The 18,430-nt window shown below is 39.4% G+C and overlaps 1 protein-coding gene across 2 annotated transcripts in view; it reads left to right on the top strand.

The window, feature by feature from the left end:
- The window catches only part of gabrb2a (gamma-aminobutyric acid type A receptor subunit beta2a), a 73,505-nt gene extending 58,988 nt beyond the window's left edge, over positions 1 to 14,517 (top strand). The window contains exons 8-10 of one of the 2 annotated variants that reach the window (XM_046860051.1): positions 8,706 to 8,950; positions 9,484 to 9,624; positions 12,670 to 14,517. In XM_046860051.1, the coding sequence (XP_046716007.1) occupies positions 8,706 to 8,950; positions 9,484 to 9,624; positions 12,670 to 13,002 (719 nt within the window). In that variant the 3' untranslated portion in view covers positions 13,003 to 14,517. The remainder of the gene's footprint in view (positions 1 to 8,705; positions 8,951 to 9,483; positions 9,625 to 12,669) is intronic. The other variant, XM_046860052.1, reaches the window with a different exon arrangement.
- The last annotated feature ends 3,913 nt before the right edge of the window (positions 14,518 to 18,430 follow it).

Below are 18,430 nucleotides of genomic sequence, written 5' to 3'. Positions count from 1 at the left end.
GAGGAGTACAGTAAGAGTGTAGTTGAGGTGAAGAAAGTTTCGGATAGGGTGATGAACGTGAAGCTGGAAGTTGAAGGTGTGGTAATAAATGTCATCAGTGCTTATGTTCCACAAGTGGGTTGTGAGATCGAGGAGAAGGAAAAATTCTGAAGTGAGTTAGATGAAGTGGTAGAAGGTGTACCTAGGAATAAAAGATTGGTGATTGGGGCAGACTTTAATGGGCATGTAGGTGAAAGGAACAGATGTGATGAGGAGGTGATGGGTGGTATGGTTTAAGGAGAGGAATGTGGAAGGGCAAATGGTGGTAGATTTCACTAAAAGCATGGAAATGGCAGTAGTGAACTTTGAAGAAGAAGGATCGTGGTCTGTATAATGGTTTTGGAGGTGAAGAAGAAGAGGTGGGGCGTGAGGACTGAAAGAAGAATAAGATGGTGAAAACCTGAAGGAGGAAGACTGTAGTGTGAGATTCAGGAAAGTGGTCAGACAGGGGCTCGTGGTGCTAAAGAGGTGCTGGATGATTGGGCAACTATCAGAAGTGATAAGGGAGACAGCTAGAAAGGTACTCTGTGTGACATCTGGAAAGAGAAAGGAAGACAACCAGACGTGGTGGTGGAATGAGGAAGTGCAGAAGAGCATAAGGAAAAAAGGATTGGCAAAACAAAATTTGGATTGACAGAGTGATGAGAAAAGTAGGCAGGAGTACAAGGAGATGCGGCAGCAGGTGAAGAGGATGTGGCTCCAAGGAAAAGGCATTTGAGGAGCTGTATGAGAAGTTGCAAACTAAGGAAGGAGAAAAGGATTTGTACTGATTGGCCAGGCAGAGGGATCGAGCTGGGAAGGTGCTGGGAATGTGCTGCAAATTAGAGAAATAATAGATGGAGATAAAAATGTGTTGACTAGTGAGGAGAGTGTGTTGAGAAGATGGAGGGAATATTTTGAGCAGCTGATGAACGAGGAAAATGAGAGAGAGAAGGTTGGATGGTGTGGAGATGGTGAAGCAAGAAGTGGATAGGATTAGTAAGGAGGAAGTGAGAGCAGCGATTAGGAGAATGAAGAGTGGAAAGTTGGTTGGACCAGATGAACGAGGAAAATGAGAGAGAGAGAAGGTTGGATGGTGTGGAGTTGGTGAAGCAAGAAGTGGATAGGATTAGTAAGGAGGAAGTGAGAGCAGCGATACCAGTAGAAGTATGCAGATGTTTAGGAGAGATGGCAGTTTAGTTTTTAACTCAGGTTGTGCTGTACCGATCTTTAAGAATAAGGGAGATGTTGGACGCATGTAGGACGTTTTGGAGACAAGGTGAGGGAGGAGAATTGAGATGGTTTGGACATGTGCAGAGGAGGGACATGGGGTAAATCGGTAGGAGAATGCTGAGGATAGAGCCACCAGGAAGGAGGAAAAGAGGAAGACCAAGGATGAGGTTTATGGATGTGGTGAAGGGAAGACATGCAGGTTTGGTTTAAAAGAGGCAGATGTAGAGGACAGGGGGTATGGAGATGGATGAGCCGCTGTGGCGCCCCCTAATGGGAGCCGCCTAAAGAAGTAGAAGAAGTACATGTTTAATACAGTGGGACAATTTATTGTATCTTTAAGCGTTTAGCGCACCATACACACGAATGACAAAGTGTGTGCAGACCAACAAAAACAGTGAACAAAAATCACGGTTTCAGATAGACACAGTAGATAGTATAGGACTTTACACAGTAAATAGAACATGAGCAGCATCAGGATGACCCAGGTATTATCCCTGCAGAGCTTAGCCGACTGACTGAATGATGAATTGATCCAATGTGGTACATGATAGGGATTGCATCTGCACTGCAAACTTCAATGTCAGGTCTGTTAGAGCAGAAAGAATATTATACACTTTCTACAGGCACAATTTGATCCAGACACAGACCTTACCAGGTGAATGAAAGTCACGAAGAAAGACTAGTGACTGCTAAATAAAGTGGTTGCTCTAAGTGGGATACTTTTAACGTAGCCTCAAGTAGTTTAAAAAGTAGTTTAAACCTACTGTACAACCTGGTAATGTTTAATGTAAATTAAACTGTGGTGATTCTATACAAAGTGCACAATGTGTTCAAGTGCATGTTTGTATTGTACAACTAACTACATGAATAATAATGTATGTTTTAATACTGATTTAACACCCTCACATATTGTACCAGCAGACTTTGCATTTAGCTGGTGCAATTTGCTGCAATTTTCTGATTGATTGACAGAATCGATTGGGGTGTTTGCTAATGGTGTGTTCCAGCACCTTGGGTGCATTGTTTGCAATATTCTGTCCTTGTTCAACCTAAACAGGGGGGGTGGTGCATCATAACAGCATTTAGAATTATATCAAGATTAAAGGCTTACATAACTATGAATGCCTGTGGAGTCAAGAATCTTGGGCAAAGGACTACGCTTCAATCTTCTTTTTTAATGTACAGTGATCTGATTCAATCTTATTTGGATTTAGTGTGCCAAGATTAGATTATAAAACGATCCTTAATGGATGTTGATTTTTGATTTCTTTAGCTTAAATTTTTTTTTCCCGGAAATGACCGCCATTAAAACAATCCTTTTCATCCTGCATGAAAGACAATGTGTTGTTTTCCTGTACTCTTTTGTTTTATGGTATCTGACTATAACGTCTTGTGCATTAGTGGAGGCAAAATCTTTTAAGACGAAATGCATCAAGAGAATGATCAGGTTTCACATCAATATTTCTGACTGAGATTATTTTGACTTTATTGATTGTTTCATTGCACATTTCCCGATGTGTACAGCATGCATCCGGGCTCATGGATCAATTATATGATATCATCTGCCCCAAGCAAGAAGAGAGCTTTCACATCATAAGGCTTGAGGGATTCCAACAGACCACCAAAAGTCCAGTACAATATGTCTAATGTGCACGAAGTAACCTCCGGTAGAAACCCAAGATGCTTCATGATGCTTCATGCCTTCTGGTTGCAAGAGCTCCCAAACGAAATTAGACGAGTTTGTGTGGGTGTAAAAAATTACCTGACTCCAATAAAGGAGCTTTCCCAGCTTTAGCACATCCATCGCTGATCTGATCTTCTGCCTCTGATTATCCTGACAAAATGATCGCTGGATGCTCATCCTGTGGATAAGAGACGATTTACCATTTCTCCTATCTGCAAAGAGGGACACGCATGAGGCAGATGTGTTCTTCCTCTGAATTTCTACTGTTTAGAGTGAAACATAATAGCTGCATTAGTGTCTACCTCTTTCTCAATTTCTTTCTTTATTTAAAAGAATGAAAGGGGCCTTTCCCCCCATTTATTTTCCTGCCTGATCCTTCTGTTTCTTTCTTTTTTTAAATATATATAATTTGTCTTCTTTGTTTTTCTCCACATCTTTCTCTACAAAGTATTTGTGAGGTTTATTCCTTAATTGCCTGTGTGCTTTAACAAGTTAACTAGGCATACAGATGTTTAACACCGTAAACACAGCAGCGGGGAAACATAAAAAAGTACAATACAATTACATTGTAACATTGCTACTACATAGCTTTTGACTTTTACTTCCTTACATTTTGAATTAAATATCTATACTCTCTCTTCATTATGTTCTCTAACGTCACTTCATTTCTCTATATTCAGTTAAAACGTGACATTGTAATTAGGTATACATCAATACCATTTCCCCGCAAGCAAGCTGCATTCTGTAATTTACATCATAGTACCCAATCAGAATGGCCACAAATGCTCATTTGCACCATTTTTTTTATCATTTATTACAAGGCAAATGCTGCCACAGTTTCTGTGCAAAACTTCCCACTTGCATATCTGTATATAAGTTTAAATTCTCTTTACGCCATTCTGACATCGTCTATACATGGCTCTTTCTTCTTTATTCATATATTTTTTTCTACCTACAACAGCGATGTCCAGTCTTATCCACAAAGAACCAGTGTGGGTACAGGTTTTCATTCCAACCAAGTCACACCAGATTTCACCTGTTTAGATCTTGATTTTTAATGGACTATCAGGTGTGGCCTTTGGGTTCCATGGTGGTCTGGTGGTTAGGATGCGGCGCTCTCACCGCTGCAGCCCGGGTTCGATCCCTGGTCAGGGAACCAACCCCAGACATTAGGGTTGCACAAGCCTTAGTGCCGGTCCCAAGCCTGGATAAATGGGGAGGGTTGCGTTAGGAAGGGCATCCAGCGTTAAAAAACGTGCCAAATCAAACATGCGGATGATCCCAAATGGGAGAAGCCGAAAGAAAGAAAGAAAAGGTGTGGCCTTTGTTTGGTTGGAATGAAAACCTACACCCACACATGCTCTTGGTGGAAAAGATTAGACACCACCAAAACAAATTCCTTGTGTGAGAGCTGTAAAACGTTTCTGATTCTGATTCTTCATAACACTAGCTAACTGAAATACGTTGAAATTGATCATATACGTTTGGTGAGAGAGTTTTAGTTCACTTCAGAAAAGTGTTTCTGTACAGCTAAGTAAATTATGTTCTATGTTTTATTGGCATCAGACAAACCTTAATATCTCAATTTGTGCATCTAAAAACCAAACCAAATAGCAACTGGGGATAAATAAGAACGAGACCTAAAGCACACAAGGGAAATCAATCTGCTACCACACTTTGTATCTGTCACTACAGTGTGTATTTTAGGCAAGTTTGTATCGACTAGCCGTTATTATGCTAGCATATATTCACAAGGATTCAGAACTAAAAATCTGTTGTAAGTTCCTCTTAGCTAATGTTTTTCTACAGTCCTTGGTTCCGTTTCTACCCGACTAAAGAATTTTGAACCTGTACATCATTTTTTTTACCCGAACGCTTTTTACATGAATTGAGATTCTCAGTAGCATCTCTGGCTTTGGGGCTGTACATAAAAACAGGCAGTTGGAGTGTCGTGACTAAAAGAGCTATTTGGCAGCGCATACTGTATTTCTGAAATGAATGCTGTGTACTTCGCAGCCTGAGCCGTGACTGGGAAAGGAAGAAGAAAGCTCTGCTGATAGAGCTGCACATGGGAGCGTTTCCATGTTTTCCATTAGACAGCAGTATTGTCACATAGCTGATTTATGGATTCATCTTATGGTGCTTTGAGGATGATAAACGGTGACGTTATATAAAGTATTAAGTTTGCCTGGAGTGAGGTTATTTAATATCTTGTAATAAGAAGCTCCTCTGTTCACCAGGCTGCAGTATTGCTAAGGTTTCTTATAAGTGTAGAGTGGGATTAAATCCAGTAGTAGAGAGACGTATGCCTGCAGAGGGATTACACTATTTGGGCTTTGAAGTAAAGATCCCTCCTCAGACATGGCAACATTACTATTGGAAAATAAATCTAAAGAATTGAAGTTTAGAAATATAGGTAAGAAATGATATTCAACTTAAAAATTGCTTCGAGGAGTGAATTTTTGGAGGCAGAAAATGAAAAGAATCGAGCTCGAATGTATGCTGCCAGTTAAAGTGGGACATTACTTAGCAGTGCATGCCCCAAAAATACACAGTAACACTGCAACATTAGAACATCAGCATTGAAATATTTGTAATTCTCATAAATCTTTTTATATTATCGCACTAACAAGCCTTTTTTTTTTCTTTTTTTTTTCTTGCAACCTGAAAAAAAAAAACACTTTCCAAAGAATTTCTTTTTGGAGGTACGACTGTGACCTAAAAAAATGCCAGCAGCAGTGCTTTTTAAAAGCTCCCATATTACAACCACTTTGCAGCCACCTCCTGTAGGATTACATGTTTAACATGCACTGGTGATTGTGAAAAATGGCACATAAAACAGCACTGTACGAATTCTTTGTTTGTCCTCTGGGGAAAACCTTTGAAGGGTCTATGTACAACTCAACAACATTCAGAAATGGTCCCAAGTTGATCTGTTTTAGGAAGCTAGCAATAAACCTTCAACTGGCTTCCTCTTGAGGGGTAATCCGGAAAAACATGGTGGGTTGATGATATTGTTATGTAATATATTGTGATCTAAGCAAGGTTTGTTATTTTATTAAATTATATTTTACACTGCCTGTCCAAAAACAAGTTACACACAGTAACTTAAAGTTGGACCGCCTTTAGCTTTGATTACGGCACGCGTTCGCCATGGCATCGTTTTGATAAGCAGCTTCTGCAATGTCACAACATTTATTCCCGTCCAGAGTCATTTTTCACCAAGATCTTGTATTGATGATGGGAGAGTCGGACCACTGCACACAGTCTTTTCCAGCACATCCCAAAGATTCTCAATGGGTTTAAGGTCTAGACGCTGGTGGCCAATCCATGTGTGAAAATGATGTCTCATGCTCCCTGAACTACTCTTTCACAATTTGAGCCCGATAAATCCTGGAGTTGTCATCTTGGAATATACTCTTGCCATCAGGGAAGAGAAAATCCATTGATGGAATAATCTGGTCATTCAGTATTTTCAGGTAATCAGCTGACCCCATTCTTTGGGCACATAGCGTTGCTAAAAGGAGACCTGACCAACTGCAGCGACCCCAGATCATAGCACTGCCCCCACAGGCTTGTACGGTGGGCAGTTCATCTGCCTCTCTTCTTACTCTGATGTGCCCATCACTCTGGAACAGGGTAAATCTGGACTCATCAGACCACACGACCTTCTTCCTTTGCTCCAGAGACCAATCTTTATGCTCCCTAGCAAGCCTTTTTTTCCCCGAATATCCTCACTGATAAGTGCTTTTCTTAAGGCTACACAGCTGTTTAGTCCCAATGCCTTGAGGTCCCTTCACAATGTGCATGTGGAAATTCTCTTACTTTCACTATTAAACATAGATGTGAGTTCTACTGTTGTCTTTTTACGATTTGATTTTACCAAACGTTTAAGTGATCGGCGATCACGATCATTCAAGATTTTTTTTCTAGATTTTTTATTTCTTTCTCGAAGATGATGGTGCCCCACTACCCTTCTGGTTTTTAATTCTGCGTTGGACAGTTCTTAACCCAATTTGAACCCAATTTTAGAAGTTTCAGCAATCTTTTGTTTTTTTTCAGCAATCAGATGTTTTCTTGACTTGATGCATGCAACAGAATAGCATCTTTTCCACGACCACAGGATGTGTCCTCCAACATGGTTGTTTTCGAAATGAAAAGCTCCTCACTGCATCAGTTAAATAACTTGTTGCCAGCTAAAACATAATCATCCATGCAGTAATTATTCAATGGAAGGCTCTTGCCTATTTGCATAGTTAAATCCAGGTGGTAACTTTTTTTTGGACGGGCAGTGTATTTTATCCTGTTCTATCGGTTTATTATGTAATGAATAAAGCAGTTAAGGGTGTGCTGTTACAGTGCTGGTTTATAGTTACATTAAATATTCTAAAATATCTGCTTAACAAATGAGTTCCTGTTTTCACTTTCATTATAGCAGCTGTAATCACGTCCTCAGCAACCCCTCCTTTATTGACATACAAGGCAACTATAATTCAAGCTTTTTATGTTACAGAGAAAGTGCAAAGTTCTCCACACAGAAAACCTCGTCATATCTATTACACGTATTTGTGAGGAGTCCACCATATAAGTCCTTGTGTAGGTTATTAAAGAAAGGATGATGTTTTAGAACAAGTAAGTTCATACTGAACAAAGCTCACATATAGGCTGTTATCGACATCGACTGACCAATCAGAATTGAGCAATAAACAGTGTTGTGATTTCAAATGGTGTGCTGTAGTACCTGCTATAGGGCCAGTAATCAGATATAAGCTGTGCCTGGGAGGGAATTTTGTTTTTATCTAAGCTGAAAAGCTTGCCAGAGATTGCAAATAAACAAGTTTTATTGCACAGCAGGCTAGATGTTATAATATTTGATAACACCAATGAGAGTCCTACATTTCCTGTGTACTGAGGTTCATTTTTAGGTTAACAAGCTTTCCAAACAAGACCCAAACAGGCTGTAGTAATTTGTAATACCGTGATTATAGTGATATGAAATTTTTTATATTGGCACAGTATTACAATGATTTTATGAACTGCTCTATTGTACTGCAGTCCTTGGCATGTGTTCTCCGCTGTGATCTTTTGTATTCTAAAATATATTACATGATATCATACAGGCAGCTGATAACGTTGCCTCCTCCAGAGGTCTCGGGTTTGATCATGGAATTGCCTGATCAGGATAAAGTGGTTACTGATATCTGTATCTGGGGTCTATACATTAAAGACATTACTACCGGTACATTATGGATAACATAATGTTTTTTTTTATGTTTGATGATATGCAAAAATCCCAATGCTTTTAATGCAGTTATCCCAAGGTTTTTTCTTGTATATATTTTCTAGCTCAAGGTTAAGCCCCGCCCCCAACTGAGTATAGCTTCTCAGCACAACCAGGAGAGGAGTGTGACAATAAGGAGGGCTTGTCTATATGTTGATTGCGATTCTCCTCACCAGGCAGCAGTGACCTCTAAACATTACACCCCGCTCCTTTAATATCAGCACATGCCTAGTGCTGTACAATTAATCTTAACAAAGTGCTGTACTGCCATATTGGTTTCTACTTGCCCTAAATGTAGTTAATCAGCCAAGGCATGTTTAGTTTAGTGTCTTTATTTTTTTTCCACTGGTGTGACAAGGCTAATGAAGCTAACATTTAAACAAAACCTATAGCCCCAAGTTTATTGTGGATTAAACTGAAATAGAAACACCAGATTTGACTTGGCTTTACAACAAGACTACAGAAAATATTGTTTCTATGTACCTGCAGGTATCACCACGGTGCTGACCATGACCACCATTAACACCCACCTGAGAGAGACTCTTCCCAAGATCCCCTATGTGAAAGCTATAGACATGTACCTGATGGGCTGCTTCGTCTTTGTGTTCCTGGCCCTGCTCGAGTACGCTTTTGTCAACTACATCTTCTTTGGTCAAGGCCCCCAGAGGCAGAAAAAGGCAGCTGAGAAAGCGGCCACCGCCAACAACGAGAAACTCCGACCCGATCCGAACAAGGTAACATGCGTTCAGATGCCCGCAGAGGACAAAAGCGGATTGTTAGGGTTTTGTTGTCTGCAGCTGTTCCTCTGCAGTCCTGGTTTGTTATTTTGAGGGTTATGTGTTGTGACTTGTAGCTGTGCTCCTTTCAGGATCAATGGGCTTTAGGTTTTGCTACAACTCTGGAAATTCATATTTTTTCCCCCTCAGCGGCATAGGATTACTGATCAACCCTATCTAATAGATACTCACCCAAAGGACGTTTTTTCCTCTTTTTTTGTGTCTCTCTCTGGCTGCGCAGAGCTTTTGTAGCAGCGAGCAGTGACCTTGCCATTTCTAAGGGTAAAAGTCATCTCTCAACTGAAGGCTGGAAGGGCATCAAGCTGCTCACTTCATAATCTTATCGAGCTGAATGAGCTAGATGTGCCAAGATCCTTCAACTCTTTGTCCCTCTTTTCTCTTTCTTTCATTTTCTCTCTCTCTTTCTCTGTCTCTGAGTGTCAAAAGCCTCCATTTCCCGAAGTAACAGTGCTAATTTTGTGTACTTGCAGTGGATGGTGGGAAATGTAGTTCAGAGAGACGATGCTCTGTATGCCAGAATGAAACAGAGGGAAATTGACGTGTATGACTCGATGTGGGATCCAATCTTTGCCGACGATGCTGCATTAGGACTAGGCGAGCAGAGACTTAAGGTACTGCCCTCTCGACTCAAGAGTAAAAAAAAGAAACTGGATCTGCATCGATATATACGCAATTAGAATGAATAATGACACCCGTATTCCAACCACCTGAGTTTTTTTTTTGTAATTCATCGATTTTTGGTTGGCTTAGAATAGTGATGATCATCATTTCCACCACTTCCACCACTACCCTTTTTCCATTTGATTTGCTATTTGCACCTGAAGCTCTTTCCCAGAACGCATGAGTTTTACCATTCGCCCACAACAAACTTTTTTTTTTTGTTTGTTTCGAAGGAAAGCATCGGATTTTTCTTTCTAAGAGTAATAAATTGTTGAGTAATTTGATTTTTGGGACTGTTCTGATCTCCAGGTGCAGGAATACTGACCTTGATGGAGAAAATGGAGTATGCAGATGATATCCTACAACTACGGAATGTTCTTTGCACCATTAGGATTTAGATTTTATGCATTAGCTGTATGTTTTATGCTGTATAGAAAATAAATGGATGGCTGGATGGATGGAAGGAAGGATGGATGGATGGGTGGATAGATGAATGGGTGGATTGGACAGACAGGCAGACAGACAGACAGACAGATAGACAGACAGACAGACAGACAGACGATAGATAGATAGATAGATAGATAGATAGATAGATAGATAGATAGATAGATAGATAGACAGACAGACAGACAGACAGACAGACAGACAGACAGACAGACAGACAATGCAGGTTTTGATGGTATAACATATATTTTTTTAAATGATCCAAAACGCCCCTCAAAATAATAAAATGTACAAATCTCAAATCCCTGTACACTATATGGATTAAAATGATTGGGACACATGACTTTTCCAGTCGTATGTGGTTCTTCTAGAAACTGTTACCACAAAGATGGAGGCACACGATTGTATATGATGTCTTTTAATGCAGTAACATTACATTTTTACTTCACTTGAACTAGGAGTGCTGAACCTGTTCCAACGTGACAATGCCCCTGTGTACAAAGGCAGCTCTAGGAATATATAGGGAGAGGTGTAGTGGTTAACTAAGTGGGTAGCTTAGTGGTTAAGGCATTGGACTTTGGATCTGAAGATTGTGAGTTTGAATCCCAGCCACACGAAGCTGCCACTCTGGGTACCCTAGGCAAAGCCCTTACCCCCCATAACTGCTCAATTGTATGAATGAGATAAAATGTAAATCTGAATAAGGGCATCTCCAAATGCCATAAGTGTAAGTTATGAGTTACAGTAATTGGAGTGGAACATCTTGAGTGGCCTGCAATAGAGGTCTGATCAACATAATGGAATTCCTTGGAATTGAATAGCCTTGGAACACTCACTGCACTCCAGGCCTCCTCACCCTTTATCAGTACCTGACCCTTGTGGCCAAATGAGCACAAATCTCCACAAACACACTCCAACATCTAGTGGAACAACTTTCCAGAAGGGTGGAGTTTATTAAAACATCAAATTAGGATTAAATGTGGAATGGGATTTTGAAAAACCACATATGAATCTTATGATCTGTTTCCTTTTGTCCATATAGTGTATTTAAAATATCATTCTTCAGTTAGGTTATAGTCCTAACAAGCTTTCTGGGAAAAATCTTATAATATTATTTTCTAGCTCAGTACTGCATTACAAAGCCAATTTAAACAATAATTTGGCACTTTTACCTCTAGCTTGTCTTTTGTTTTTGACTGACCTGTATTGATGAAGAGACTATTTGGTTTTTTTTTAACCTTCTCCCGTTGTTTTTTTTTTTTATTCTGGCTTTCTGTCGTGAAAAGCTCTGTTTGAATAATATAACAATTATGCAAATTGGGCATTTGTTACAAAAATTAGTCACCAGTGGTAGTTTTAGCAGTTCAAAGCCATCAGCATGACAAAGACACTGTGACAAGCCAGTTAAAAAAAAGTAGAAAAAAAAAAGAAAGGATGATGTGGGTTTTTTTTGGGTTAGTCATTTGGTTTGTTAAATCAGCACTCATTGTACAGCACAGACTAAAAGCTTCATGACAAGACTATCGCCCACGTTAGGAAGGCAGAGGAGCAGTGCGGTCGCTTTTCTCCTCGGTAGCGGAGTGAAACGGAAGAATAGCAGAAGCGCGTAGAGGAGCTCAATCTCATCTTCTTCTCCTCTTTCTTTTTCCAGCCTCTTCCTCTCTTCATTTCAGCAGCCTTTTCCCTCACCGCTCTTCTGGATCCTTTGTCTTCATGAGTTCTCCTTTTTTCCTTTGCATTTGTTTGCCTGATTATTTCGATTCGCAGACAGAATTTTAACCACAACGTGGTTGAAATTCGGAAATGGCTACACATATTTTGCTATTGATGAAACATGTCGTGTCTGTATGTTTTGTATTTGCGTAATTCAAGTATAATTGAGAGTTTAATCCAAGAACAGTGATGTTATAGAGCAAAATGCAGGAACTAGTTTTGGGCAAATTTGAACCTGCTTTATGGTAAAGTAGTCTAAATAGGGTTTTAAATCCATGGAGAATTATTTATGTCAATACGATTTGCTTAGATCTTAATATCCAAGTCAGAATTAATATGCTTTATTATGAAATCAAAACTTTTTCTATTTGTATCTGATATTTCGATAAGACTGCAGCTAAAACTTTGTACAAAAATGAAATCTCATCCTTAATCAACATTTCCGTGAAATCTAAATTCTGAATTTTATATTGCCACATCGTACTGTAGCATTGAATGAGAAATACAAGTATTTACGCAACCGAATTTGATTTCATTCAACATTAAACTTGGTGCAAAATGTCAAAATAAAACAGGGAAATTTGTATTCAAAATGTAATTACTTCATATTATTCCATTTTAATCATTTTTTGCTTCCAGCGGTAACATAGTTACTGCAGTTTGCCTGTTTGGAGCTGAATGATATCAGAGCTTTGCTTCCATACTAATCACGACATTTCCATAACACGTATTTCATGAATTTTTTAGTTTAATTTGACCCTCTTAAAAATGAAAGGTCAGGAAAACCTTCTGACCGTTCCCTAAACCAGCTTTAATCAGGAAGTTGTACTTTTCTACAGATGAATCCCGACGATATCCGGCTGACCACAGTGGAGATGAAGAACGAGATGGGTCCCGGCGATCTCTCCCGTGGTCTGGGCGACCCGCGAGGTGCCATGCTGGCGTACGACAGCTCCACATTGCAGTATCGACGGGCAGCGCTGGCACGTCACAACTACGGCACCGGCGCTTTGGAGAAGAAGAAGAGCCGTCTGCGCCGACGTGCGTCGCAGCTCAAGGTCAACATCCCTGACCTGTCTGACGTCAACTCCATCGACAAGTGGTCCAGGATGGTCTTCCCAACCGTCTTCTCATTCTTTAATGTGGTCTACTGGCTCTACTATGTCCATTAAGAAGGGCCATGGAGAGGATCAAATCCAAAAACATTCAAAAGATAAAATATATAAAACACTGAGTCTCTTTTGTTTCTTGAAAAAAAAAGATTTTATGGAGGTGAAGGAGTCAGGATTGGCTCTTTTTTTGCTCTGAGAACACCATAATGACTGACAAATACAAAGACAAGTACACTAACACACAACCAGACTGAAAGTTGCAGAGTTTTACTAGATCACGTATATTGTCATTCGTAACAAATATTTATGCTTGTGTTTGCATCTTTTTAAAGTTTTTTTTTTTTTTTTTTTGCTAATTATATCTATTTACGTTGTAGCCAATGCTATGTGTATCCAGGACATTTTTTGAGATGTTTTTTTTTTTTAAGGGCTCATCCTTCAAAGCCCATTTTTTCCTATAGTTAAACTTAGACATCTTTTAAAAGCATGCTTAAGTTTTTTTTGTTTTGTTGGGATTTTTTTGTCTACATCTCTTCCTGTGAGATGAAGCACAATGCATTTTTCTTTTCAACAGTTAAAAGCTCCTTCTGTTCTTTAAAAAAAAGAAAATGTTTGATTTGGTGCAACACAGGGCACTGAGTCTCTAAAAGGAAAACAGGGTAAACACATACCAGGTAACTTCATCATCATGTTGGCATTGTTATCAGGATAGATGTGAATGGGGCAATGGGAAGGGGCAATATTTCCAATTGACCCCTCCCCCTAACAGACTTCCTTCGCCCCTCCTATGGTGGGGACTCTGAAGTTTTGAAGGTGATCCGATGAGATTTGGGCAAACATCAGTTGAGTGGATTGTTTTGAAGCCCGTGGCTGGACTATAATGAAGATTCTCATCATCCTCTTAATTCGAAAAACTTTTGTCTGGCTTTGTTCTAAATCCAAGTCATGAAAAAAAAGAAAAAAAAAATTACACACACACTTTATCTCTGCTTACACGTGAGTGGGACAATATTGGCTGACTGACATTTCTCCGACATGATATACTGAACAAGCTGAGTTCCATAGAAGATATAATTATAATCCATTAACATTACAGATAGATTTAAGTTGAAAAAAAGAAAAAAAAAAGAACCTATAGATGATATTAAATCATGTTAAAAAGAGTTTTATAATCCATAGTTATGCTATTAGGTGTTAATGTTACAAATCATTATTTAAGCAGGTATATTTTGGTGTATTAGCTTTCTTATTATAAAAGATCTCTACTGGGACGCGGAGACAAATAATCTAAAGGATGGGGGAAAAAAAAGACTGAATCTTTCTCAAGGCCTGCACATGTGGAAAGGATGGTACATATGGACATGGACAGGATGGAGAGCGTGAACAAATAATTGTTTTGAAGTTAACTTTTCAGAGCAGGGAAGTATCTGGAAAGATCAATCAAGGCATCTGTAAGGTGATTTTGTATCAAATCCTGTACATTATAATGATATTTCATAATGATCTGTAAATATATATTGTGTAATGACTGTCAAGAATAACAATATGTATCTAAATTAAATTATTAAAGCTGAACCGAGGTCTATTTGGGGCCATGTGAAAGAAAGGAGGGTTTAATTGATATTGTGGGAAAGGAGAAGAAAAAAAACAGAACGAAATGCTGCAATGCTGAAATGCGAATATGTGGGTTTGAGTCAACACTTAAATCAATTAAAAGTGGTACTCTTTGTTTAAAATATAGCCGAGTTAAAGAAAAAACTAAATATCCGTACATAAATCTGTTCAAGAATTAAATATAGTAACAAATAACTATACAGTATGATGAGTAAGTGAGAGACTACAGTAGATAAACAAGAAAGACCTATAGAGGAGTATACAAAAGCTGAGGTGGGCTTTAAATAGAATCCGTACACTCAATTTCTAAATGAATGTTGAAAACAATTGTGTTTTACAATGAAATTACACCAGCTTCAGTGGTGCAGTGTACAAGCTGACTATCTTCCTGGATTTAGTAATGCGGGCTACAGTACCTTAGCTAGCGTTTTCTCTGGAGCTTCCCTTTATTGCTAACAAATCTTAGAGCAATGTGCTGCTAGCTCTCAAATAATGATGTTGCTACCTAGTGTTAGTGATTAATAAGCAGGAATGAGTTCTAAAACTCACCAGAGAACATGAACAATCGTCAACATTAGCAATTTAGTAGTTATCTAACAGCTAACTGTACAGTTAACTTTCTTCGAAATGCTTCTGGTGATTTAATGGCTTGCAAAACTATTCTGTTTTTCCCTTCAGATGTAAGTGACATTTTTTTATAAGACTGATTGGATCAAGGCTGTCAACTCTGTGTGACCAAACTAGCCTAATCAGCTAACAGCTAGTAAAAACTAGCTAGAAAATTTCTGACTCCATGACCTGTATTATCATGATTAATACAAAACAGTTCACACATGGAATTATATCCGGTACATATGTACTTAGCAGCCACTTTCATCAGAAACGCCTGTACACCTGCTCATTCATGCAATTACTTAATCATGTAGCAGTAGTGCAATGCTAAAGATCTTGCATATACAGCTCACAGGTGTCAGATATCGCTCATGCCGAGCATCAGAATGTGAGGAAAATATTATTTCAGTGACTTTGATCATTACATGGTTGTTAGTGCCAGACAGGCTGGTTTAAGTATTTCAGAAACTGCTGTTCTACTGGGATTTTCACACACAACACATTTCTGCTAACAGAACTGCCACTCACTGGATGTGTTTTTTTTTTTTCTGTAGACACCTTTGTACATGAAAGATTTTGAAGTTTAGCACTTCAAATGCTCAAATTAGCCAATCTAACCCCAAACAACCATGCCAGGGTCAAAATCACTGTGAGTTCTTTGGATGTTTGATGGGAACTGAACTGAAATACTTCACAATGCATAGAACTTCTACACACATGATTGGCCGATTGGACAATTGCTTGAATGTGCATGTGTTCCTATTTAAGAAGCAAGAAGACTATTCCTAAAACAGGGAACTATACACACATATTCAGACCTAAATAAAGTCCAAAAACTCACATGCAAATGCCAAAACCAGACAAAAAAAACACCAGCTCCTGACTAAACAAGGGCTTCTGGAGCTAAGAGGCAGTAATGCTACCTGCTGTAACACTGTGCCACCCACATGCAGATTCAAAGTGAAATGTACTGCATATTCAGTTCATTTTAATTATAACAACCCATTTATGTGCGATACATAACAATGTGTAAAAAAAAAAAAAAAATCAACATACTTGTATCGTTGTATACTTGTTTTAAAAACACTATTAATTAATGGTTTTTCTTTCTTTGGTAATTGGACTTTTGCGCAAATGATCAGCTCTCGTACATCAAGGAAAACCTTGCAGACTTAGAAATCGTGTGTGTTTATTGTATTTGGCAGACACCCCTAATCAAGAGCAACTTACAATGATCTATTTATTTATTTATACAGCTAAGCAGTTGATGATCGCTCAAGGGGAAATAGTGTCAGCTTGGTGGTGCTGGGATTTCAACTCAAAACCATCTAATCAGATGTCCAACGTCGTAAAAAAGTGAAAATGTGAATGTGATGATGCTGAAACATAGTGTCTGTAAATTGCAGTGGTGGATAATTGACAGTCGCCTACATTATTATATCATGTCATGATAAATGAACCTGGTCGGGACTCGAAGTTTTCACCCACCGCCTGGAGAAGTTCCCTCACTCATACACTCAGAAAGAAGAGGTTGCGGTTGGATGACGTCACCTCAGCCTTCAGGGATCTCAGTGGGAGAACTGGCAACCTGCCATGATTTCACTTTAGTAAGGAGAGCTGAATACAAATAAAAATTATGGATGACAAAAAAAGGTCTGAACCCTCAGTGGCCCAATTCAGAAAAAAGAGAGAAGAACTAGGGGGAAGCGTGCAAAAGATAAAGATGTGTATGCAGCTCTATCAATCATCTCGTTATTAGGATAGTACACTCACCGGCCACTTTATTAGGTACACCTTACTAGTACTGGGTTGGACCCCCTTTTGCCTTCAGAACTGCCTTAATCCTTCATGGCATAGATTCAACAAGGTACTGGAAACATTCCTCAGAGATTTTGGTCCATATTGACATGATAGCATCACGCAGTTGCTGCAGATTTGTCAGCTGCACATCCATGATGCGAATCTCCCATTCCACCACATCCCAAAAGTGCTCTATTGGATTGAGATCTGGTGACTGTGGAGGCCATTTGAGTACAGTGACTCATTGTCATGTTCAAGAAACCAGTCTGAGATGGTCGCGCTTTATGACATGGCGCCTTATCCTGCTGGAAGTACCCATCAGAAGATGGGTACACTGTGGTCATAAAGGGATGGACATGGTCACCAACAATACTCAGGTAGGCTGTGGCGTTGACACGATGCTCAATTGGTACTAATGGGCCCAAAGTGTGCCAAGAAAAGATCCCCCACACCATTACACCACCATCACCAGCCTGAACCGTTTATTCAAGGCAGGATGGATCCATGCTTTCATGTTGTTGACGCCAAATTCTGACCGAATGTCGCAGCAGAAATCGAGACTCATCAGACCAGGCAACGTTTTTCCAATCTTCTATTGTCAAATTTTGGTGAGCCTGTGCGAATTGTAGCCTCAGTTTCCTGTTCTTAGCTGTCAGGAGTGGCACCCGGTGTGGTCTTCTGCTGCTGTAGCCCATCTGCCTCAAGGTTCGACGTGTTGTGTGTTCAGAGATGCTCTTCTGCATACCTCGATTGTAACGAGTGGTTATTTGAGTTACTGTTGCCTTTCTATCAGCTTGAACCAGTCTGGCAGAACTGCCGCTCACTGGATATTTTCTCGTTTACAGAGAATGGTACTAAAAAGAGAAAATATCCAGTGAGCGGCAGTTCTGCGGGCGCAAATGTGTGAAAATCCCAGTAGATCAGCAGTTTCTGAAATACTCACACCAGCCCGTCTGGTACCAACAACCATGCCATGTTCAAAGTCACTTAAATCACCTTTCTTCCCCATTCTGACGCTCGGTTTGAACTGCAGCAGGTCGTCTTGACCATGTCTACATGCCTAAATGCATCGAGTTGCTGCCATGTGATTGGCTGATTAGAAATTTGTGTTAATGAGCAGTTGGACAGGTGTACCTTATAAAGTGGCTGGTGAGTGTATATGATAATTCCTTTAAAGAAATAGGCTAATAACTGCATAGCACTTAAGTTATACTATGTTGCCTGCTATGTTTTTATGCACAGAGCAACAATATATTTTTTTTGCTGCTTAACATTATAATATATAGAATGCAGTTTATCATAATGTGTGTAGCAACAAAACAATTACACTCAACTAGTCTAGTTGGAATGTAGTTAAACACTTAAAGATTTGCTTGCTTTTAATTGAGGTGATGTCATAAAGGTTTTTTGTGATTGTACTGAAAAGGTCCTGAACTGAGTTCAGTAAGGGGGGAATCTCCAT

Source organism: Silurus meridionalis, chromosome 10 (assembly GCF_014805685.1).
Source record: "Silurus meridionalis isolate SWU-2019-XX chromosome 10, ASM1480568v1, whole genome shotgun sequence".
Classification (NCBI taxonomy): Eukaryota; Metazoa; Chordata; class Actinopteri; order Siluriformes; family Siluridae; genus Silurus; species Silurus meridionalis.
This window is presented reverse-complemented; position numbering and strand designations above follow the sequence as displayed.